The sequence below is a fragment of the Carettochelys insculpta genome, chromosome 6, assembly GCF_033958435.1.
Source record: "Carettochelys insculpta isolate YL-2023 chromosome 6, ASM3395843v1, whole genome shotgun sequence".
NCBI classification, from domain to species: domain Eukaryota; kingdom Metazoa; phylum Chordata; order Testudines; family Carettochelyidae; genus Carettochelys; species Carettochelys insculpta.
The window spans coordinates 60,811,405-60,829,895 of NC_134142.1; the positions used below are offsets into that span (position 1 = coordinate 60,811,405).

Below are 18,491 nucleotides of genomic sequence, written 5' to 3' on the forward strand. Positions count from 1 at the left end.
GTGCAGGGGTGAGAGGTAAGAGGTGGAAAATTCATGAGGATTTCAGACAGACCCAATCTGAAGAGCTTTCTATGACAATTCAAACAGAAATGTTGCCTGGGGGTGACTTATACCCAGATTGTGCACCAATTTAAGTTTTAATCTGTTTAGAAACAGAAGTTAAATCTGTGCAATCCCCATTAGAGTACTTTATATCTATTTAGCTTAATTAGGAATAGTTCAGCCCTTGGATTTCCACAAAGTGCCTAAGATTTCATGAACATTTATGCCCTATTTTAATATTAAACCTACATTTAAAAGAACAATCAAGTTGCAAAGTCATGCACTCAAAAGTTAGGAAATGCAAAAATTAACATGGTCTGCAGAGGCCTAGTTCATTCTCTTTCAGCATCAATGTTACAAAAATCAAATACTTTTTTTTTTTTTTTTATTCTGTATCAGATCTGACTCCTCCCCAACTTCTAGACTAATTTTTCCCTTCTCTCCCAGCCAGCCTCCAGTTTTGTCTCCCTCCCCAGGCTCAAGGTTCCAAGCTATTTAATCACTCCAACAGTTCAAGTCCTTGCTCCCTCTTCATTCAAATAAGGCAGCTTCTTCCTCCATGCTGCTGGGCAGTGAGGAAGGGGCAATGACGACAATGAAAGCCTGCAAGTCTGCCTTGCTCAGTTCCAGTCTAGAACTGGAATGGACACACCCAGCAGCAGCCTAGATCTCCAACTGTCCTACTTTGCCAAAAGCTGGAACAACCTCCATGTAGCAGATAGAATACTGTAAGTCTAAGCTGTGAGGCTCCAGTAAGTTTGAGCCTGTGAAAACTGTGATTTTTCAATGGCTCCAACAAAACTGCACAGACTTTTTTTTCCCCCACAGGAATAGCAAAAGGCAAATCACTGTCACCAAGGTCACCCCTTGCCAAAATTAAATGCCCAGCTCTAAAATGGAGGGGCGAGGGGATGAAAGCTTAGCACAAAAAATCAGGAATTTTTAAAAAATGAGCAAATATATTTTTCCCTAGCCTTGTTCTCAGAAATTAATGGACCATAGTTGGATAGCATTTAAAAATACCTCATCCTGAGGCAGACGCCCAGCTGGAAGTTTCCACCAGAAAAGTTACAGTCCAGCAGAGTTAGAAGCAACTGAAAAACAGGCTCATAATAGTAAGTGTTGGGCAACCCTAATAAAACGTAGTATATTCAGCCCCAACTCTAAAATGTAATCAGTTCATGCATTTCTGTCAAGTGCTTCTTCAGAGCTTTCCAAAGCTTTACGTACCTGGAAAGTTCAAATCAGGATAGTACATTTAATTGATTCATATCAGTCTCCAGCAACATTTAAGTATTACAACTATCAATTTAACAATTTTCTTGCCCTGAGATTTTAGTACCTTTAAGAAGTTTTGCAGCGCATCATGGACAGTGGCTGTAGGGGGTGCTTCGTATAAGGCAGAAGCTGTCTTTCTCTCAAGCCATCCCAGGTGAGAGATCTGCACAGAAACAGCAACTTGGAACTATCCGCAAGAAAGTCACTAGCCAGCATGCATTCCCAGAAATTCACACACCATATGCAAAGCCAACAGATACATAGTTCTAATCTACAGTATCTGCAGACACACAAAACCTTTCTAACACCACCAGTTGACCCTGACCAGGTACACAAATCAACCCATCCACAGAACGTGCATTCCTTCCCCACTGCCTCCATTACAGCATATGCTGTAAAGTCACATTTTACAGTTTTGGCTGATTAACAGTAACAGAAATAAAGCTCAATAAAATTTGCTGCACGACTGGATTTTTAAGAGTAGGAAGCTCTCTGGAATTTAAAATCTGACCACTACCTTAATATAACTATACCTGTTTTTGATGACTCACCCTCACACCACAGCCGACCCCTGTGCTCCCCCCTCCAAAAAGAAAAGAACTGGGGGACTGAATCTTGTACCAGAGTATGCTCTTATCTCATACACGCGGTCCCCTCTAGAGGTAAGCTCCAGTGCTCTCACAAACATCCACCAAAAACCAGACAGCACCAGAGTTACAGTATTCATTCCCTAAAACCTCATTGTCCTGCTCCCAACCTCTGGTCCACCTGAAATAAGCCCCAAACAGCTATACAACTTTCTTGCCTCTAAGCTTTGGTAATAATGAGTACCTAATTCCGCCCATCCCCCCCCCTTTTTTTTCCTTCTGTATCTCTACCAGCTGGCAGATACACACACTTACTTTTCTAAAAGTAGTGGTTTCAGGCTGCGAAAAAAAAATCAAAATTCTGGATAGTTTTCTGCCCGAGTCAGCTCGAATTCCATAGATGAAGGCACTGCCATTTCTGAAATCATCTCAGAATATCTTCCTCACTACAGAGCTCTCATAATATGCAGAAATCAAGACTTATAAAGGGAATCTAGGGGAGAGGGTGTCTTTGCAACTCCCTCAGAAAAGGTAATGACAGTAAACTCTTTCATAACCAGGAGCCCCAGGATCGTGAGGCTGCTGGATATTCAAATATTCTGGATAAGAGAGGTCTACCTAGCAATGCAGAACATGAAAGAAAAACAAGATTAGATATTAACAAAAATGTATGCAGGGTACTTTATTTACCAACAGTAGTATTATACGCTGTATTTGTATTTACTGTCATTATACTGAACTTATGGAAAACATAACTAAAATTTACTTTTGGTTAAAATGCTGGTTATTTGAGAGTTCGGGATGATAGAATACCAGATAGAAAAGAGTTTACTGTATCTTGATTCTTTGCCTGGCACCACAGTCTTTGTAACCAGAGTTTCTGTGCTGAATACACAAACAGCAGGAGCTAAACAGCTAAATGACCTAGGACCCATATTAGACAGGAGGGAGAATGAGACAGGATGTTCTGGTAAGGAGAGAGAAAGGGCCCTCCTTTGAAATACTGACAGTACACACAGCAGACAATAAGTAGTGTGGTCAAGCTTTCAGGTGTGGACAGAATAAGGCAGGCGTGAGCCACTCCAAAAATCTGGAGCATGGTCAAGGGCCGCGCTCCCGTGATATTAATGGAGGAGATGTGGGGTCTGGGATGGAGGTTGGGTGCAGCAGGGAGCCTGGGGTAAGGAACTAGGGTGTTGGAGGGGGCTGGGAGAGGAACCAGTTATGACATGGAGCAAGGGCTTGGGATACAGAAGAAGATGCAGAGGTTTGGTTGTGACCTGAGGCAGGTGGTTGAGGTGCAAGATCTGTGAGGGTGTATGGATGCAGGAGGTGGGCAGAGGGTTACATTTATGTGGGGTAGAATGGCAGGAGTCAGGGAGGGACACAACAGAGGATCAGGGGGAAGGAGGGTCTGGAGTGCCAGAGACAGGCTCTGACTGGAAGACTTACTTAAGTGATTCCTGGCTAGCAAGCCTCCAGGTCCCTGAGACAGGTTCGATGCCTACTGCAGCCCCAGACCACTTCACACGGCTGCTTGCTTCATGTAGCTCTGCGCTCCAGATGCTGGAGGGAAAGGGGAGGCTTCATCCACTGCCCCCAGCAAAAATCTCAGTTCCTATTGGCCAGAAACCATGAACTGTCCAATGGGTGCTGAGATATTTTGCAAGGGGGCAGGAGTAGCGTGTGAAGCCTGCAGCTCCCTCCTAGTTTCCAGAGCAGGTAGCTACTTGGAACAGGAAGCTGCTTAAAGCAGCACCTGGCTGCTCTGTGTCTGAGGTGGTCTGCACGTCAAATCTGGCAGCTTGTCTGCACAGATTTGTCCCATGGGCCAGATCTCACCCACCCCTGTAGAAAGGAACACTAGTATGGCTGAATGTGAATGTCAGTACAGAGCAAGGGAATTAGAGCAGAGCCTCTTTTGGGAAATCAGAAATCAAATTAGGTTAGCCACACCATTTTCTCAGCTAGCATCGGCAACATGACTTCACTTTTCATAGCTAAGAGCTTCCAACTCAAAAATAAACGACTGAACTGTCACAACAAACCCTTATTTCTTTTTATGGGTTCTAAAACTGACTGATAGTCCTTGAGTCCAAGCTTTGCGCTCTTGAGAGCTATAAAGCAGGCAACACACTTCTAATACCTGAAACACTGTGTAGCAGAGGCACAGAAAACATGTGCAAGGGATTAAACAGACATACAGCATGTGGGAGCCCTGGCCAGTCTTGAAATATCCCTGATCACATCTGTGTGTGCTAAAGAAACGGGAGATAGCTGGTTTTTACTGGAGTAAAGCATAGGTGGGGGGGAAGCACGTGAGCTAGTCTTCAACCAGTGCTCTTCTCTCTTCCACATTCCATGCACCCTCCAATGACTAAAGAGCTGGCTCAGGAGCAGGAAACCACCCAGAATTCTGACTTTTTGCAGCTTGATAGCACTACTTTTAGCAAAGTGAGCGTGTGCTTCTGCCAGCGGGCAGAGATACAGAGGCAAAAAGAGGGGAGCAGAATTAGGTACTCGTTATTACCAGAGCTTAGGGGCAAGAAAGTCAGTGTTGTGAAAGCGGAGCTACAGCAAATATTTATAAAGCTCTTTACTGATGCAACAGAGGCAAGTAACCTGCAACAGCCTGAACTGACCCCACCAATCCAAGCCACCATTTCTGAAGCTCTACTTGAAGAGGAGATCTAGCAGATTGCATTCTAATTAATGACTTCATCTCCCCCACTTCTGATCGCTACTCCTAGACCGATGCATGGAAAAGGTCTGTTTCTCTTGGGGGGATTCTGCACCACTGTGTACATGCAGAATTTATATCCCACACCAATTGCTTTGCTTCCCCACAGAAAAGTGATCATCTGATGGGGAAGCAAAGGGAAACCACAAGTGTGGTCATGCACCCCTCCAGCAATACATATATAGCATTTTGGGCATCTCAAACAGCTGGCAGATAGGTAAATCATTGCCGCAACAGTGGGGAGTGGCAATGGAACATCCCAGCTAATGCTGGGTCAGACCCTCCCCACATGCATTTGGGGGACCCCACACTCAGACCCCTCCATCAAGCCTAAACAACCAGAAACCAGCTGCCACGCCCCTTGTACCAAACCTCCACCTCCCCAAGCCTCACCACCCACCCAGAACCCCACTGTCCCTGACCACTCCCCTCCTGCAACCCAGACCTCCCCAGCCTTACTCCAGTCAGTGGCGCCTGCCCAGTGCTGGGCTCAGCTGCTAATCCTGGCTGGGCAGAAGGAGGAGGATTTTCCTTGCATGGAAACAACTGGGGCTGAGGCCAGGGCCAAATCGGACCCATCCCCGGAAATCTCCCCAGATCTGCAGTCCCAGACACTGCTTCCTGCCCCTATTGCACAGTGACTCCTCCCTGCTGCTGAGGAACAGAGAGCTGCTCTTGCAGCTTCCAACCCTGCCTATATGCGATGCCTCATCCCTGCAACTAAATCATCCTCCTTCCCTCTGCATACAGGTCACCCCATGCCCACCTCCATGAGCCCAATACCCATGCTCCCAGACCACCTCATAAGTCCCAACCTGGATCCACACACCACTGAGCCTCAATCAGCCACAACTGGATGGCAGCCAATCAAACCCCACTCCTCCAGCACCCAGACCCCACTGAGCCCCAACCACCTTCACCTGGACCCCTCCGCATGATCCCACTACTCTGGAACCTCCCCACCCCCACCAGTCTCTGTGCAGCCAGATCCCCAAGTACTTCCTCCCTGAGCCACAGGGGCACCCCAATTACTCCCACACAGAACCTCTCCTCCCCCAACCCCACACCTAGCTCCTTCACTCCTAGTGCGCCTAGCACAAGGCTGCTACTCCTGGCAAACTGCTTCACCTGCTACTCGGGGGGGAGGGGTCGTCAAAAAAATTGTACGCACAATATTTTAAAATTCTGCAAATTATATTTGTCAAATAAATGCCATAGTGGAGCCTTCACAATCAGGAGTACAGGAGATGGGAGAACATCTCGCAGCCTTCCTATCCCCCTCTCCCTGGGAGGCAGACATGTGGGGCAGGTCCAGCTCTTGCACTGTCAGGGTTGGGTGCAGGCTCACTGCAAAGTGAGAGTCCACAGGGGCTGTGGAGAGATGTGCCACCTCCTCGCAGACAGTGGACCGTGCTCTCCACTGCCAGGCTGGAGCCTCCATGTTTATTTATGGACAAACGTGAAGAATTATAGAACACTGTACAAAGATGGGTGAGGGCAGGGCATAGGATTCACACAGCAGTCCAGAAAGCATTTGCATTCAACATTCCCTCCCATGAGATTGTGGTATCTGAGCTCTCAAGAGCTGCTGGAAATTATTTTGAGAAAATGTTTTAACATTCAAAAGTTTGGCTTCCAAGCGGTAAGATAATACACAAGGCACTGATGTCTAGCTCAAGTGTTTAGAGAGGAAGATTGCTTAATTCAGATAGTCAAGGAGAAGAATAACTCAGATAGAATCTGAATGACCGATGCTGTGGTTAGGCACATTGTGCCCTGGCAGGCCTTAAACACTAACGCATTACCTCATTTGCAAGCTAGGATGCCAGTCTAATGAGAACATTCATTTGTAAGTCCTTACGGTAAGGGACTGATGAACTTTAAGGGTCTCACACTTGAGTTACGTGCTTATTATTAGCACAGTATCAGACCAGAACATAGGACTCTCTGGACCTTACAGAAGGTAGTTTCCAGACACACACACACACGCACGCACGCACTTGAGAAAGCATCCATTTCCATAGGGGTGTAGTAGGATTTTCTAACGCAATATGCAATACAACAACTGAATAGAATTCCCCTACGACTTATGGTTGTTGGTTTGAACTCACTGTCCTGCAGATGGATTGCCATCTTCCAGAGAAGGAGAAGGTAAGATTTAGAACATTCAGGACACAGTGCCACGGAAAGGAGAAGCATGGGCTGAAGAAAGTTACTTACCTGGTAACACCACCTGCCCAGAAGATGGTAGGACTTGGGATCATTTGGTTGCAACGCAATTGCTTTATCAACATGTTCCTAAAGAAAACCAGAGCCAAGACCCAGAATTAACTTTTCAGCACCTGAAGAAGTGAGGTGTATCTCACAGAAGCTTATGCCCTAATCAATTTGTTAGTCTTTAAAAAGTGCTCCTGGACTCCTTGTTTTTGCTGAAACAGAAACAAAGCTACTGCCCTGAAACAGAATACCATTTATTTACATAAATATTTTGGATGTTTTCTATCTTTACACATACTTTTATTTGAATTACAACAGAATACAAAGTGCACAGTGATCAATTACCAATATTTGCACTACAATAAACAGTTACAATTACTGTAGTGCAATCTCTATATCATGGGAAGTTAACTTAAAGGTAGAATTATATACAAAAAATAACTACATTCAAAAACAGTGCAAAACTTTAGACCCTACAACTCCATTTAGTCCTACTTCTTATTCAGAACAAACAAGTTTACTTTTGCAGGAAATAATGCTTCCTGATTCTTGTTTACAATGTCACCTGAAAGCAAAAACAAGCATTCGCATGACACTGTTGTAGCCAGCATCACAAAATATTTACATGCCACATGTTCTAAAGACATGTATGTCCCCTCTTGACTCAAACATTCCAGAGGATTTGTCCATGCTGCTAATGGGTTCTGCCCCATGATCTAAAACTGCCCCGACCAAAGCATGCTCAGTTTCGTAATGTGAATCTGGTGCCACCAGCAAAAAGGTTCTTTGTGTTGGGTTTAGGTTCTGTCAGAAGCCACACATAGGTGGCCCCACAGTTTGGGGGACCCTGCAGGGCCAATGGTGGCCTAGCAGCGTTTCTTAAACTTTAAGACCATAGAATACCAATTTTTTTTTTTAAATGTGGAACACCTATGAAAATCACGCACATTGGCTGACATCAAGCAGCTGACCGACTGTGTAGCAGCCACATGTGTTTGCTAGTTGCTACGCCGTCATAGAGAGAGGAGATTAAAGGAAAGGGGTCGCTAGGACAGTATTAGTCAGCCTTGCTGTGCTGCCAGACTACTGCTCTCGCAAGATGTAGAAATAAAGTTATGATTCAGTATTTTCCGTGACTGTTATCGTAAAATGGTCATTCACTGTAAAACTGACTTATTTTTCCAGACACTCACAGCACACTTGCAAGTTGTTCACCAAACACCAGTCTTCCTCAGAACATAGGTTAAGGAACACCGGCCTGGCAGGTTTCTGGCAGCAGTGACCTCCCTCCCTCTCCCCCTCCACTCCCCCAGCACTCTCAAGCGCCAGCAGCAGGAAGTGGCACAATCCAGCTCCAGCTGGCTTCTACCTGCATCACTTCTCCACCAGTGAGTACAGGGAGTGGGAGGTTCCACTCCTTCCCTGCTCCCCCCAGCAATGAAGCCCTGGGAGATTAGTGGGAGGCCTGGTACAGGGGTTGGGGCCACCCTGCACTCACCAATGCTGGGAAGTGGAGTGCTGTGGCAGGGAGCCAGGGAAACTCAGTAAGTTGTGGCCAGGCTAGGGCCGCTGTGCTGTAGCTATCACTAGAAATCTCACATTGGTACCTCTGTGTTTTGTCAAATCTGCAGTGAAATGAACAAATGTGCTGGATCCTCATCTGAGCCTACTGCAACATAAAATATATGGCAGAATGCAGGTAAAACAGAGCAGGAGACATATAGATCTCCCCCAGAGCTGAGTCACAAATACAATTAAGCTTTTTAAAACAAAACAAAAAAAAAACAACCAAAAAAAAAAAACAAGAATCCTCTGGGGGTGGTGGCTGAGGCACAAAGGATATGCAAATATTGAGCATACCTGGCACATAAGTACCTTGCAATGCACATGGACATACCTGTTCTCACTTTCAGGTGATATTGTAAATAAGCTGCAGGAAGCATTATCTCCTGCAAATGTGAACCAACTTCTTTCTCTGAGTGACTGGCTGAACAAGAAAGTAGGTCTAGGGGACTTGTAAGTGCTAAAATTGTACCTTGTTGTTTTGAATACAGTTTTGATATGTAAGAAATCTACATTTGTAAGTTGCACTTCAAGGTAGAGATTGCACTACAATACTTGTATGAGGTAGTATTTTACAATTTATCATTTTTACAGTTCAAGTATTATAATAAAAACATGAGCACTGCGCACTTTGTAGTCTGCTGTAACTGAAAATGGATAAGCATCCAAAATATTTAACACATTTCAACTGGTATTTTATTGTTTAGCAGTGTGATTAAATCAGGAATTAGTTTTTGAGTTAAGTGTGCGCGTTAACTGTGATCGACAGCCCTAATTTTAAATATCCATAGTCAATGCAAAAAAATGCTGTTTTCACAGCCTTCAGAACTGAAGTTATGTATTCATCTACCAGCACAGGCATCAGCAGTACAGGACTCCCTCTCATTATTCTGCCAGTCTCTCTTAGCACCGACGCAAAGGGGCTGCTACAAAGGGTGAAATAATACAATAAACCCTCGAGAAATGCAGTTTCAATTTGCATCTAACTTGCACTGATGAGAGTTAAGCACAAATCAAAACCATCCTCCTCCATCCAGTCCCCGGTGCCCCCAGCTGCTTGCAGCATGGTTTCTCCCAGCTGGGAGAAACTGCACCACAAGCAGCTGTGTGTGCTCCTCCAGCTGGGAGAAGTCAGGGGGCCATGTGGTTGCCCCCCCCAACCCATTTCCCCCAGCTGTCTATTCTGCCAGATAGGGGAATTCCAGGGATCTACCCCCCTCCACTTTATGCACAATTTGATTTAAGCAGAGGTTGCCCAGGATGCAATCTACGACTAAATCAAGGGATTACTGTATTTCTTTTTCCAAACTCATTCAATGCTTGACTTCTTTGCAAAGCGGTGGTGCTGTAGAGATTTTTGCAGTGTAAGAACTGGACTGAAGCAATTCACTCATTTCATACAGGCTTTAACTCAGACTAGACTGTTGCAGTTTTTTTTCCACAACTCAGGCCACTCCCCCTTTTGAACCCCTTCATTGGCTTCCGAAAATTTAGAACCATTTCAAACCAATCTTCCTTGCCTTTGGCCCTGGAAACAAGCACTGAATAACTTGCATGCATGAAGAAATGGCTCTTTACTCACCTTAAAAACATACCCAGCTTGAATACGCTTCTGAATACTTTCATGTTCCGCGAACTGGCCACAAAGAATAGCATACCTACATGGAACATATCCTACAGTAAGAAGTCATATAGTTACCATTCCCAATAATGACTTACACTTCCATGTGTGTCCTCCTTCTGAAGGCCTTGCAGGGCTTCACAAACAGTTAAGCATCACATATTTCCACTGGAAAAGGAAAGCATCATATATGCTTTCCAGATTGAGTTTAAAAAAAAAACAAACAAACCACAGACTTGTCCAAGGTGTGCAAAAACACACAGTGACAAGATCTCAGAAGCCCTGACTTCAGACCCCTGATCAAATCAGGAGACATTTTCTCTACGTGAGGGAATAGTGCATACTTATTTTACACCATGCTCCCTCTTTCCTTTTTAATTAAGCAGCGTCAAAGCACTGACAAGTAATGCATTGTTAGGTGGGTGACTGTCAGTACACACAAGCAAAGAAACACATGGAGTTTGCCTCAGGAGGTATGGAATCCTGCTTTGGGTATAAGGTATTGTTTAGGTTTGCCCACCTCCCTCGCCCCACGATCACCTCTAAACCTGGAAAACAAAGAGAGAGAGAGGCATTTTCAATGGTCCAAGCTCAGGCTAGTGTAGCTAATAGATGACATAAAATTATTAGAGTTTATGCCCCACAACTGCCCCAAATAAGGTAGCAACTTTAGATACCATTTAAAATAAAACAGATGGAAAAAAAAAATACAACTTCACTGGTAGCCATTTTTAATAGCTGAAGTTCTATTTACTTAACTAGGCTGATGGATATTCACACCTTAATGCCCAAGTTTCCCTCAACTAGCTTGGTGCAGTTTCCTCTGACAGATGTTCATAATGCCACGTCACAAACACCATTTCAATTTGCTTTAAGTCATGATGGCTTTAGGTCACAAAGCTTTGCTTCCCTTATTGCTCCTGCCTCTTCCAACTGCCTGAACTTGTTTTTCAAGGTGCCAACTGTGGTGTAATATAAGTTTTGCCTTCTCTTCTGCTGCCTCCTTACTGCAATTCCCTCCAGACACCCCTGGAAACATACGTCTGACAGACAGGACTTCTAGCATCTACTGCTAATAACTCTACTTCCCAACTAAGAGAGCAGGCTGGGCTCCTACAGTGTTAGTAGATGGATTAATCAAGAGGAGTGCATAGTCAGAATACAGAGCTGTGCCCAAGATTACACTGTTCAAAGAACCCGAGTGAAGTAGATGACCAATTTTGTATTTTGAACATCACAATGATAAACGGATATGTTAGAATTAAGATGTTTCCATACTCAGATGCCTTTTTTGAATATTGGTCCAGTACTGAAGTTGTACACTCTCATTGCTAATTCCAGACATCAGTAATTACTTTTTTTGATGGATTTCTGCTTCAAACTGGGTATGCAGTGGCATGCCTCTGCAAACTCAGCTAATGGAGATGCAACTTGCAAAAGCTCAAAATACGATTGTGCATATTCTGCTGGGTTCCTTGAGCTGGGCTCCCACTCAGTGGCATAAGACTACACTGTTGAGCAGAGATGGGTTACAGTTTAAGAACAAGAGGCACATGTCTAGAGTATCAATCTGAAGTTGATCCTTCCCCCCTTAAACAAAAATTCTAGCTCTACTGATTGCGAAGAAAAGCTCACAAGTGTAACTATGCTGTATAACTGAAGCAGGCATGTCAGAAGATAGCTTCCATAAAAGGGAGGTGCTAGCAGAGACAGTGGAAGCCATTTGGCTCCACAACCAACCACCATTACAATAGACCATACTCCTCCCTGGAGGTTTGCAGGGACAGAGAGCTATATACCACACTAATTTAGAACACAGGCCGGCAGAACTACCAGGCAGTGGACATCTCCATGCTGCTACCCAGTGGCAGTTGTAGTCAACTTGCACTCCATTTCTCATGACTGGCTGTGAGCACGCACCATAAAAAGCTCTACCTCAGGGACTTAGGCAGCAGCCCCATGGCTCTTTGCCAGATACAAACCCAACCATATTTCAGGAATGATCGAGACCGTAAGAAGTAAATAGAGACTAGAATAGCAAAAGCAGGAGCAAGTTAAGGCGATGGATAAGATCTGGAAAATCAAAAGGATCGCTTAGGAATGAAGCTGAGCACCCTGAAAACTTGCATATTCAGCAGCATGTTGTACGGATGTGAGACATGGGTGATAATGAGAATCAAAGAGAAAAACATTGGTGTTTGAGAGTTGCTGTTATAGAAAGATCCTGAGAACAGGATGCATGCAGGTGGCCACCAATGACAAATTATAAAAGAAGATACAGCTGAAAGGGAACCTACTGCAGAAGGCTATACAACAGACAATACAGCTATTTGGGTATATCTGCAGAATGAACGATGAATGAAAAAAATCAAGACCCTGGTATTTGGCATAATGGATGGTTCGAAAAGGAGAGGCAGACCCCACAGAGAATGGATAGATTGGTGTGGAGCTAGTCTACAACACTGGACAGGGAAAGATGGAAGGAAATAGAGAGAGAGAGAGAGGCATCAGGACACCAACAGGAGCTGAAACAACGATGACGACGACATTTCAGGAAGCATCCAGACAGAGGTACCTTCTGTACCTGTCATGACCATTTCCACTCCTCATTCTAGAGCTCAGCTTGAGTTGGACTTTGCCTCCTGACTCTGACCCTTGCTATAAACCCTGGCCAGGCCTACAAATTCCTCTCTACTCCCAGCTTCTGATCTCCCCATATACTGACCCTTGGCTCTGACTGCCATTACTGGAATCATGAGACGCTGGGTTTCATTGCTCCCTTTTGGTTTTACGACTTCATGGGTCATAATGAAGAAGAAAAATTGTTAGTGCCCCAAGTTCCACCCATTCATGGCTCCAAAACAGACTGCTCAGATCTTCACAGTAGGGCTGGCCCTCTCCTTCTCACAGGTCTTGATGAGCATAGTTAAATATTTAGTGCTTGACACTTTGTCATTGGGCATCTGAGCAAGCATTCCTGAAATAAGCTGGGAAACCCCCATCCTCAGAGATTGTTTCAGGTTTTCTGCAAACTTGGACAGGCATTGGTTGCACCAACTACACTTAGATCAGATTAAAAGTTTTTGTAGCAAACATAGAAGCTAATTTTTTTAAATGAGAGATGACATTTTGAACAAGATGACAGCCACAAAATACCTACCTGCACCATGCTCAGCCACTAACTCAGTCCAGCTACAGCCCGGTATGAACTTTGCTAGACAATTGCACACATTTCAACTGGTGCAATATTCAGCTGCTGGTGTTACCACCAAGAGCAGGTGTTCTCAGAACACTTCAGGGGACAGTACTAGATGACTTCTCTAGGTCCGTTCTAGTACAGTGAATCACAAGACCTTAAAAAAAAAACTTGCAAACTGTGTTGCTATAACAGCGTTTGCCATAAATCAGAAGACACAAAATAACTATATAGAGAGACTTTAAAATTGGCTCTTGACTATGGATTCTATACTAAAAATAAGGGGTAAGCCAAGTTCAGCCTCTCTTAGCTTTATACCGGAACCTCCTGTAAAAGGTGTTGGCCTGTTGGTGATTCTTAATTAACTGCAAGGCTATTTCAGAGGCTTCTCATTATGCCTTCGGATCCAGAATTCTCTTCCTCAGTTTGCAATTCCAATATGGTTTCCGCTTTTGTCTCCTTCACTTATTTAATTTGGCTTATTCTTCAAATATATACAGTGTTCATGTTAATTCATTTTGCTAAGTAACTTTGAATGCACTTTGAGAGGCCCTATAGAATTGTAAGAGGAACAACAGTGATAAGTGACGAAAAAATCAAGTTACAGGGAATTTTCATCTCCTGTAAGCATTAAATAATATCTGAAATACAGTATGACTAAAAAGCCCCATTTCAGAAAGTTGCCTAAGCAGTTCCTGAAACTTTGCAGGATGCTAACTGCAGCAGTAACTATTAGCCAGAACTGTTCATTAAGCTGTTGACCAGGGTCAAACCACAAGCTCCCCCAGGAGTCTCTGCACAATAATGAATTCTCCCTTTGCAGAGAAAGGAACTCTGTGCACCGGAAGTGGCTGATACCATAGGGAGGGGACGTGTGTGTAATATATATATATATGTCTGCCCTCCTTATTCAAGTCCCCAGAGTTCAGATCACATGGCTGCCTTAGGACCTTATTTCCAACAATGAACTCTGGCTGACTCCAATTTAAGCATGACTTTTGTCCGTCTAGGCTCACAATATGAAAAACGTAAAAGTTCTCCATACCTCAATCATCTCCAAAGTAGCACTGAGGAACTCATGCCAACACAAATAGCTCCCCCTTCTTCAACTGGTAGGCCTTTGAAATGGCCACACTGTGTTGGAGGAGCCTTTTTACACTAAGTGGGTGGTAACTGTAGAACACTAAATGGGGGAGAGGAGATGTGGGTTGAGAAAACACATCTTGGTGTGCATAATGAAATTTATTCAGACAACGGATGCAAAAAATTACACCAACATTTCTCGGGAGGCAGGGCTTTGGGAAAGAAAATGAGACAGGCGTGCTTTGAATCCCTCAGCTTTTAAAGGAAACTATGCTCATTCTCCCTAGGATGGATGAGTATTGGCACCACCACAAAAACTGTCAAGTGAAGAATGTAAAAGGGCAAGGGAACAGGAAGTTTAATAGGGAAGGACAAACCCTACATCAGTGTTACGAGAAGCTGCCATAATTATAATAATTACAGCAAGGTTGAAAATTGTAGTTTAAAAATGCAGTTTTTAATATGTAGTTTAATAAAAATGTAGTTTATAATATGAACAACTAGCCACATAAACCCCACTTGAACTCAACTGGCTCTTCTACCAAAAATGCTTTCAGCCTGTCTGTACATTCCCCCAAGCCAGGCATTAACAAAGAAAGAAACCCTAGAGACGTGCTGTATTACTCAGCATGACTGCTTGTAAATCCTACCACATTTGACAGTCCGCATGAGAGTTCCCAGTGCTGCTGGTTACAAGAAGAATTTGAACAGCTAGTAATTAGCGGTAAGTGTGCAGGTCTGGCTTTATTTAAACAGAACACTAGCTTTCTTTCTCACAAGCTGCTGCACTGGCCAGGTAAAACAAGGAGGAAAGAATTATAGTCGTGGAACACTGCCAACTTTGTGGAAGCGCACACAGCTCTCAACCCCACTGGGGATTGCCAAAGGCAGGAAAAAAAAAAAAAAAAAGCCAGCTAGCCAACTGCGTGTTGGTGAGAAATGGAATAACGGAGCAGCTATCTCCATATCCCTTTGGGTCTGCAGAAGTGTTCCTTTTTGTAAAGAAATCAGAGAGACTTTCAGAGCTCCATCTACTTGTCTCACCTACCTTCTGTGCTCACACTCTGCAGTAAATCGACTATCGTTGTGCCCAGATTGCTGAGAATTGTGGGTAAAAGCTGCTCAAATTGCCCACTATATTTGTGTATCTCTGGCTGACAGTTCTGTGGGGAGAGGCATTCACAACATTTGGCCTGTCCACATGGGGCCAAACGTCAGGAAAACCCCCTCTGCTGAGACAAACCTCCTTCCTCAGGGAACGAGGAAGACAGGGATGTCAGCAGAATGCTTCCAATGTAGCAGACTTCTATTGAGAGACCTCCAGTCTCCTGACAAAAGCTTGCAGTTTACACATACCTTGTGGCACAGCCCTGGGCTAACAATGTTTCAGATCCACATCACTGCTTCATAAGCTGAGCTGTCCTTTTCTACAAAAATTTACAGCCTTGAACAGTTGAGGTAATCAAACTGGTCAACATCATGTATTTGAAAGACCTGAATCCAACAGAAACCCCAAGTGACCTTTATTCTTTGTAATTAAGGTCCACACTGAACCTAAATACATCACGTCAGTCATTATGCCCAAAAAAAGACAGCACAAAAGGGCCAGGAAACAAAGAAACTGTATATACGGAGCACCCCTTCCAAAAATGAAGCTCCTCCATAGCAAAAAGTGGCTTCTGCAAGGCTGAGGAACTGCAATGTAGGAGGTGTGGGTGATGAGCAGGCATGTTCTGGCTATTCTCAGACATCTTCATCCCATAAGTGGGTCACAAGAAACAGTGTAAATTCAAACAGATCCTGAACACATATAGGGATAACTCAACATCCAATGGCTGAAAAGTGCATCCAGAATCTTTTACAGAGCCTGATAAGCATATAAATAGAATTCAAAATTCACGAGACTGCGTGCTTCGTTGTTCAGCAGTCTCCAACTTTTCTGAAGATTTTCTTCAGGAATCATTTCAGATACCAGCACTTATGTACTTTATTTCCACGGGCAGGATTTCTGCTCAGAGCAATTAGTGTGTTCCACGGCTATGGATTAAAACAATCCGATTCTTATCCCATCAAATCATAATTGTAAAGACCCTTTTTTTTCCCCCCTTCTTTTAAATATAAACCACAAGCTGGCCCTTCTCCCCCCTCCACCCCAAAAAAATAAAAACAAACTAACAAGTTCTGAAATGCTATTTAAAACCTGGTTACACCAAGTGCTACCCCTTCTAACATGCTACTGGTCACGGCGGAGCCTAGAGTTAAATTAAATTTTTAAGGTGTTAAATCACAAACTGATGTTTTAAACGATATTAAAAACGTGTTAACACATTTAAAGAAAACCCCAACCCTCCCCTCATCTAGACAGAGCCAAAGCCTATACTCCCTCTCTACTGCTATTGCAATTTCAGTTAGACTGCCCCACAACAATCACACCACAACCCAAAGAGTGAATAGTTATACCACTATTAGGAATACAGTTATACTACTACTCTGGGTACTACAAGCAGCAAAGCAACAGCACTACAAGATGCCTAGCCACTTTCTACAACAACTGACAGTTTTTCAGTTGCTGTAGATAATCCTCTCTGAACAGCAGTAGGTTGGTCAACCAAATGTTCTTTCAACAACTTGGCTGCAACTTATTCTGGGAGCTGGGGTGGCATTTTTCACACCTGCGCTTAGGATGCCATTTAGGTTGGGCACTGAAATAGTAACTTTCACTTTCTAATGTGGTCAGTTTCCCTTCACTTGTGCAGATAGGCTAGCACAAGGTTGAGAGTCAGATTTGCACATCTGCAATAAGGAAATACTTCAAGGAACACAGACTTGATGGACTCTTCTGACCTTAATGATCATCCTGGGGTGGGCGAAAAGCAGCCCAAAGGCTGGATGAAGTTTCCAAGGGTTAGACCTTGGCGGACTGCTTGGTGCTTTATTTACCTGCAAATCTGCAGGCGTGGCTGTTCACAGCTCTTGTTGGCCACACGTCACCATTACCAGTCCATGGAAGCTGCAGGAAACTGCATTCTGGTCCACACCACTTCCTGCTGCTTCATTGGCAGGGAATGGTGATCTGCGGCAAATGGGAGCTGTAAGCTGCAGCCATGCAGGTAAATTAAACATTGGGCAGCCCACGGGGGCTAACCGTGTCCAGTCCATGGGCGGCTTATTACTCACCCTGATCTACTCTGATCTCTTGCACATTGTAGGCCACAGAACTTCACCTACCCGACTCCTGTAACAGACCTCTAATCTCTGGCTGAGTTACAGCCATGATTTGAAGCTGGCAGTAATACTTTAAATGGTGAATTCTCTGTATTTTACACTAGTTTGAACTTGCAAGCGATCCAGGCCCCATGCTGCAAGGGAAGGCAAAAAAACCCAAAGGTCTCTGGTAATCTGATCCAGGGGAAAATGTAGGCAAGACCCATCAATCAGGTAACTAGGAAAGACTTCTGTGTAGTAAGTCACATCCCCATCTTGTGTGCTACCTCCAGCCATTGGGAATTCTTGCTACTGACAGCTGCCAGTGGCCACATGCCATTATGGGCAGCCTCATCATACCATCCCCTCCATAAGTTTATCAAGCTGTTAGCACAGGGCATCACTTGCATACTTCAAAGAATAACTGAAAATTTTAGCTCAATTAGACTTGAACTAACATTTCTATAATTTCAATGGATATAATTTATTTGAATTTTCAGAGCTGCAAGAAATTGTAGAAGTATCAACATTCCATATCAAAATATACAAAACAACTTTAATTCAAACTCTGGTTAAGTTCTCAAGAAATACTTTTCTTTCTTTGCCTAGCAGTAAATTTTGATTGTTGACAAATATGGTCAGATGTTTGTGGCATATGGTGAAAGTAACATTTCCTGACAATATAATCCTTCCAAACCTATCAATACAGTAAACCCCTGAGTTATGCAGCCTGCAACCCCAGCGTAACTCAAATTTTCACGCAAGTTGGGGGAGAGAGGGGAACCAGGCTGCAGCCTGGTTCCCCTAGGCTTGCAGGAGTTGGGAAACTGACCAGCCCACTAGGTTCCTGGTTCCCTGCTCCCTGCCACTCTTGGGACCGTGAAAGCACTCCTGTCAGGGGCAGCAGGCAAGAGTCAGGCTGACGCTCCAACAGGAATTATTTCCTCACTCCTGTCAGGG

The 18,491-nt window shown here is 44.1% G+C and overlaps 1 protein-coding gene across 2 annotated transcripts in view; it reads right to left on the reverse strand.

The window, feature by feature from the left end:
* The window catches only part of RMDN3 (regulator of microtubule dynamics 3), a 61,040-nt gene that overhangs the window by 11,585 nt on the left and 30,964 nt on the right, over nt 1-18,491 (reverse strand). Inside the window, exons 8-11 of one of the 2 annotated variants that reach the window (XM_074997006.1) lie at nt 10,010-10,085; nt 6,868-6,945; nt 1,385-1,483; nt 7-1,136 (exon numbers count right to left, since the gene is read on the reverse strand). In XM_074997006.1, coding sequence (XP_074853107.1) covers nt 1,056-1,136; nt 1,385-1,483; nt 6,868-6,945; nt 10,010-10,085 — 334 coding nt within the window. In that variant the 3' untranslated portion in view covers nt 7-1,055. Of the gene's footprint in view, nt 1-6; nt 1,137-1,384; nt 1,484-6,867; nt 6,946-10,009; nt 10,086-18,491 lie in introns of those variants that run through there. The other variant, XM_074997005.1, reaches the window with a different exon arrangement.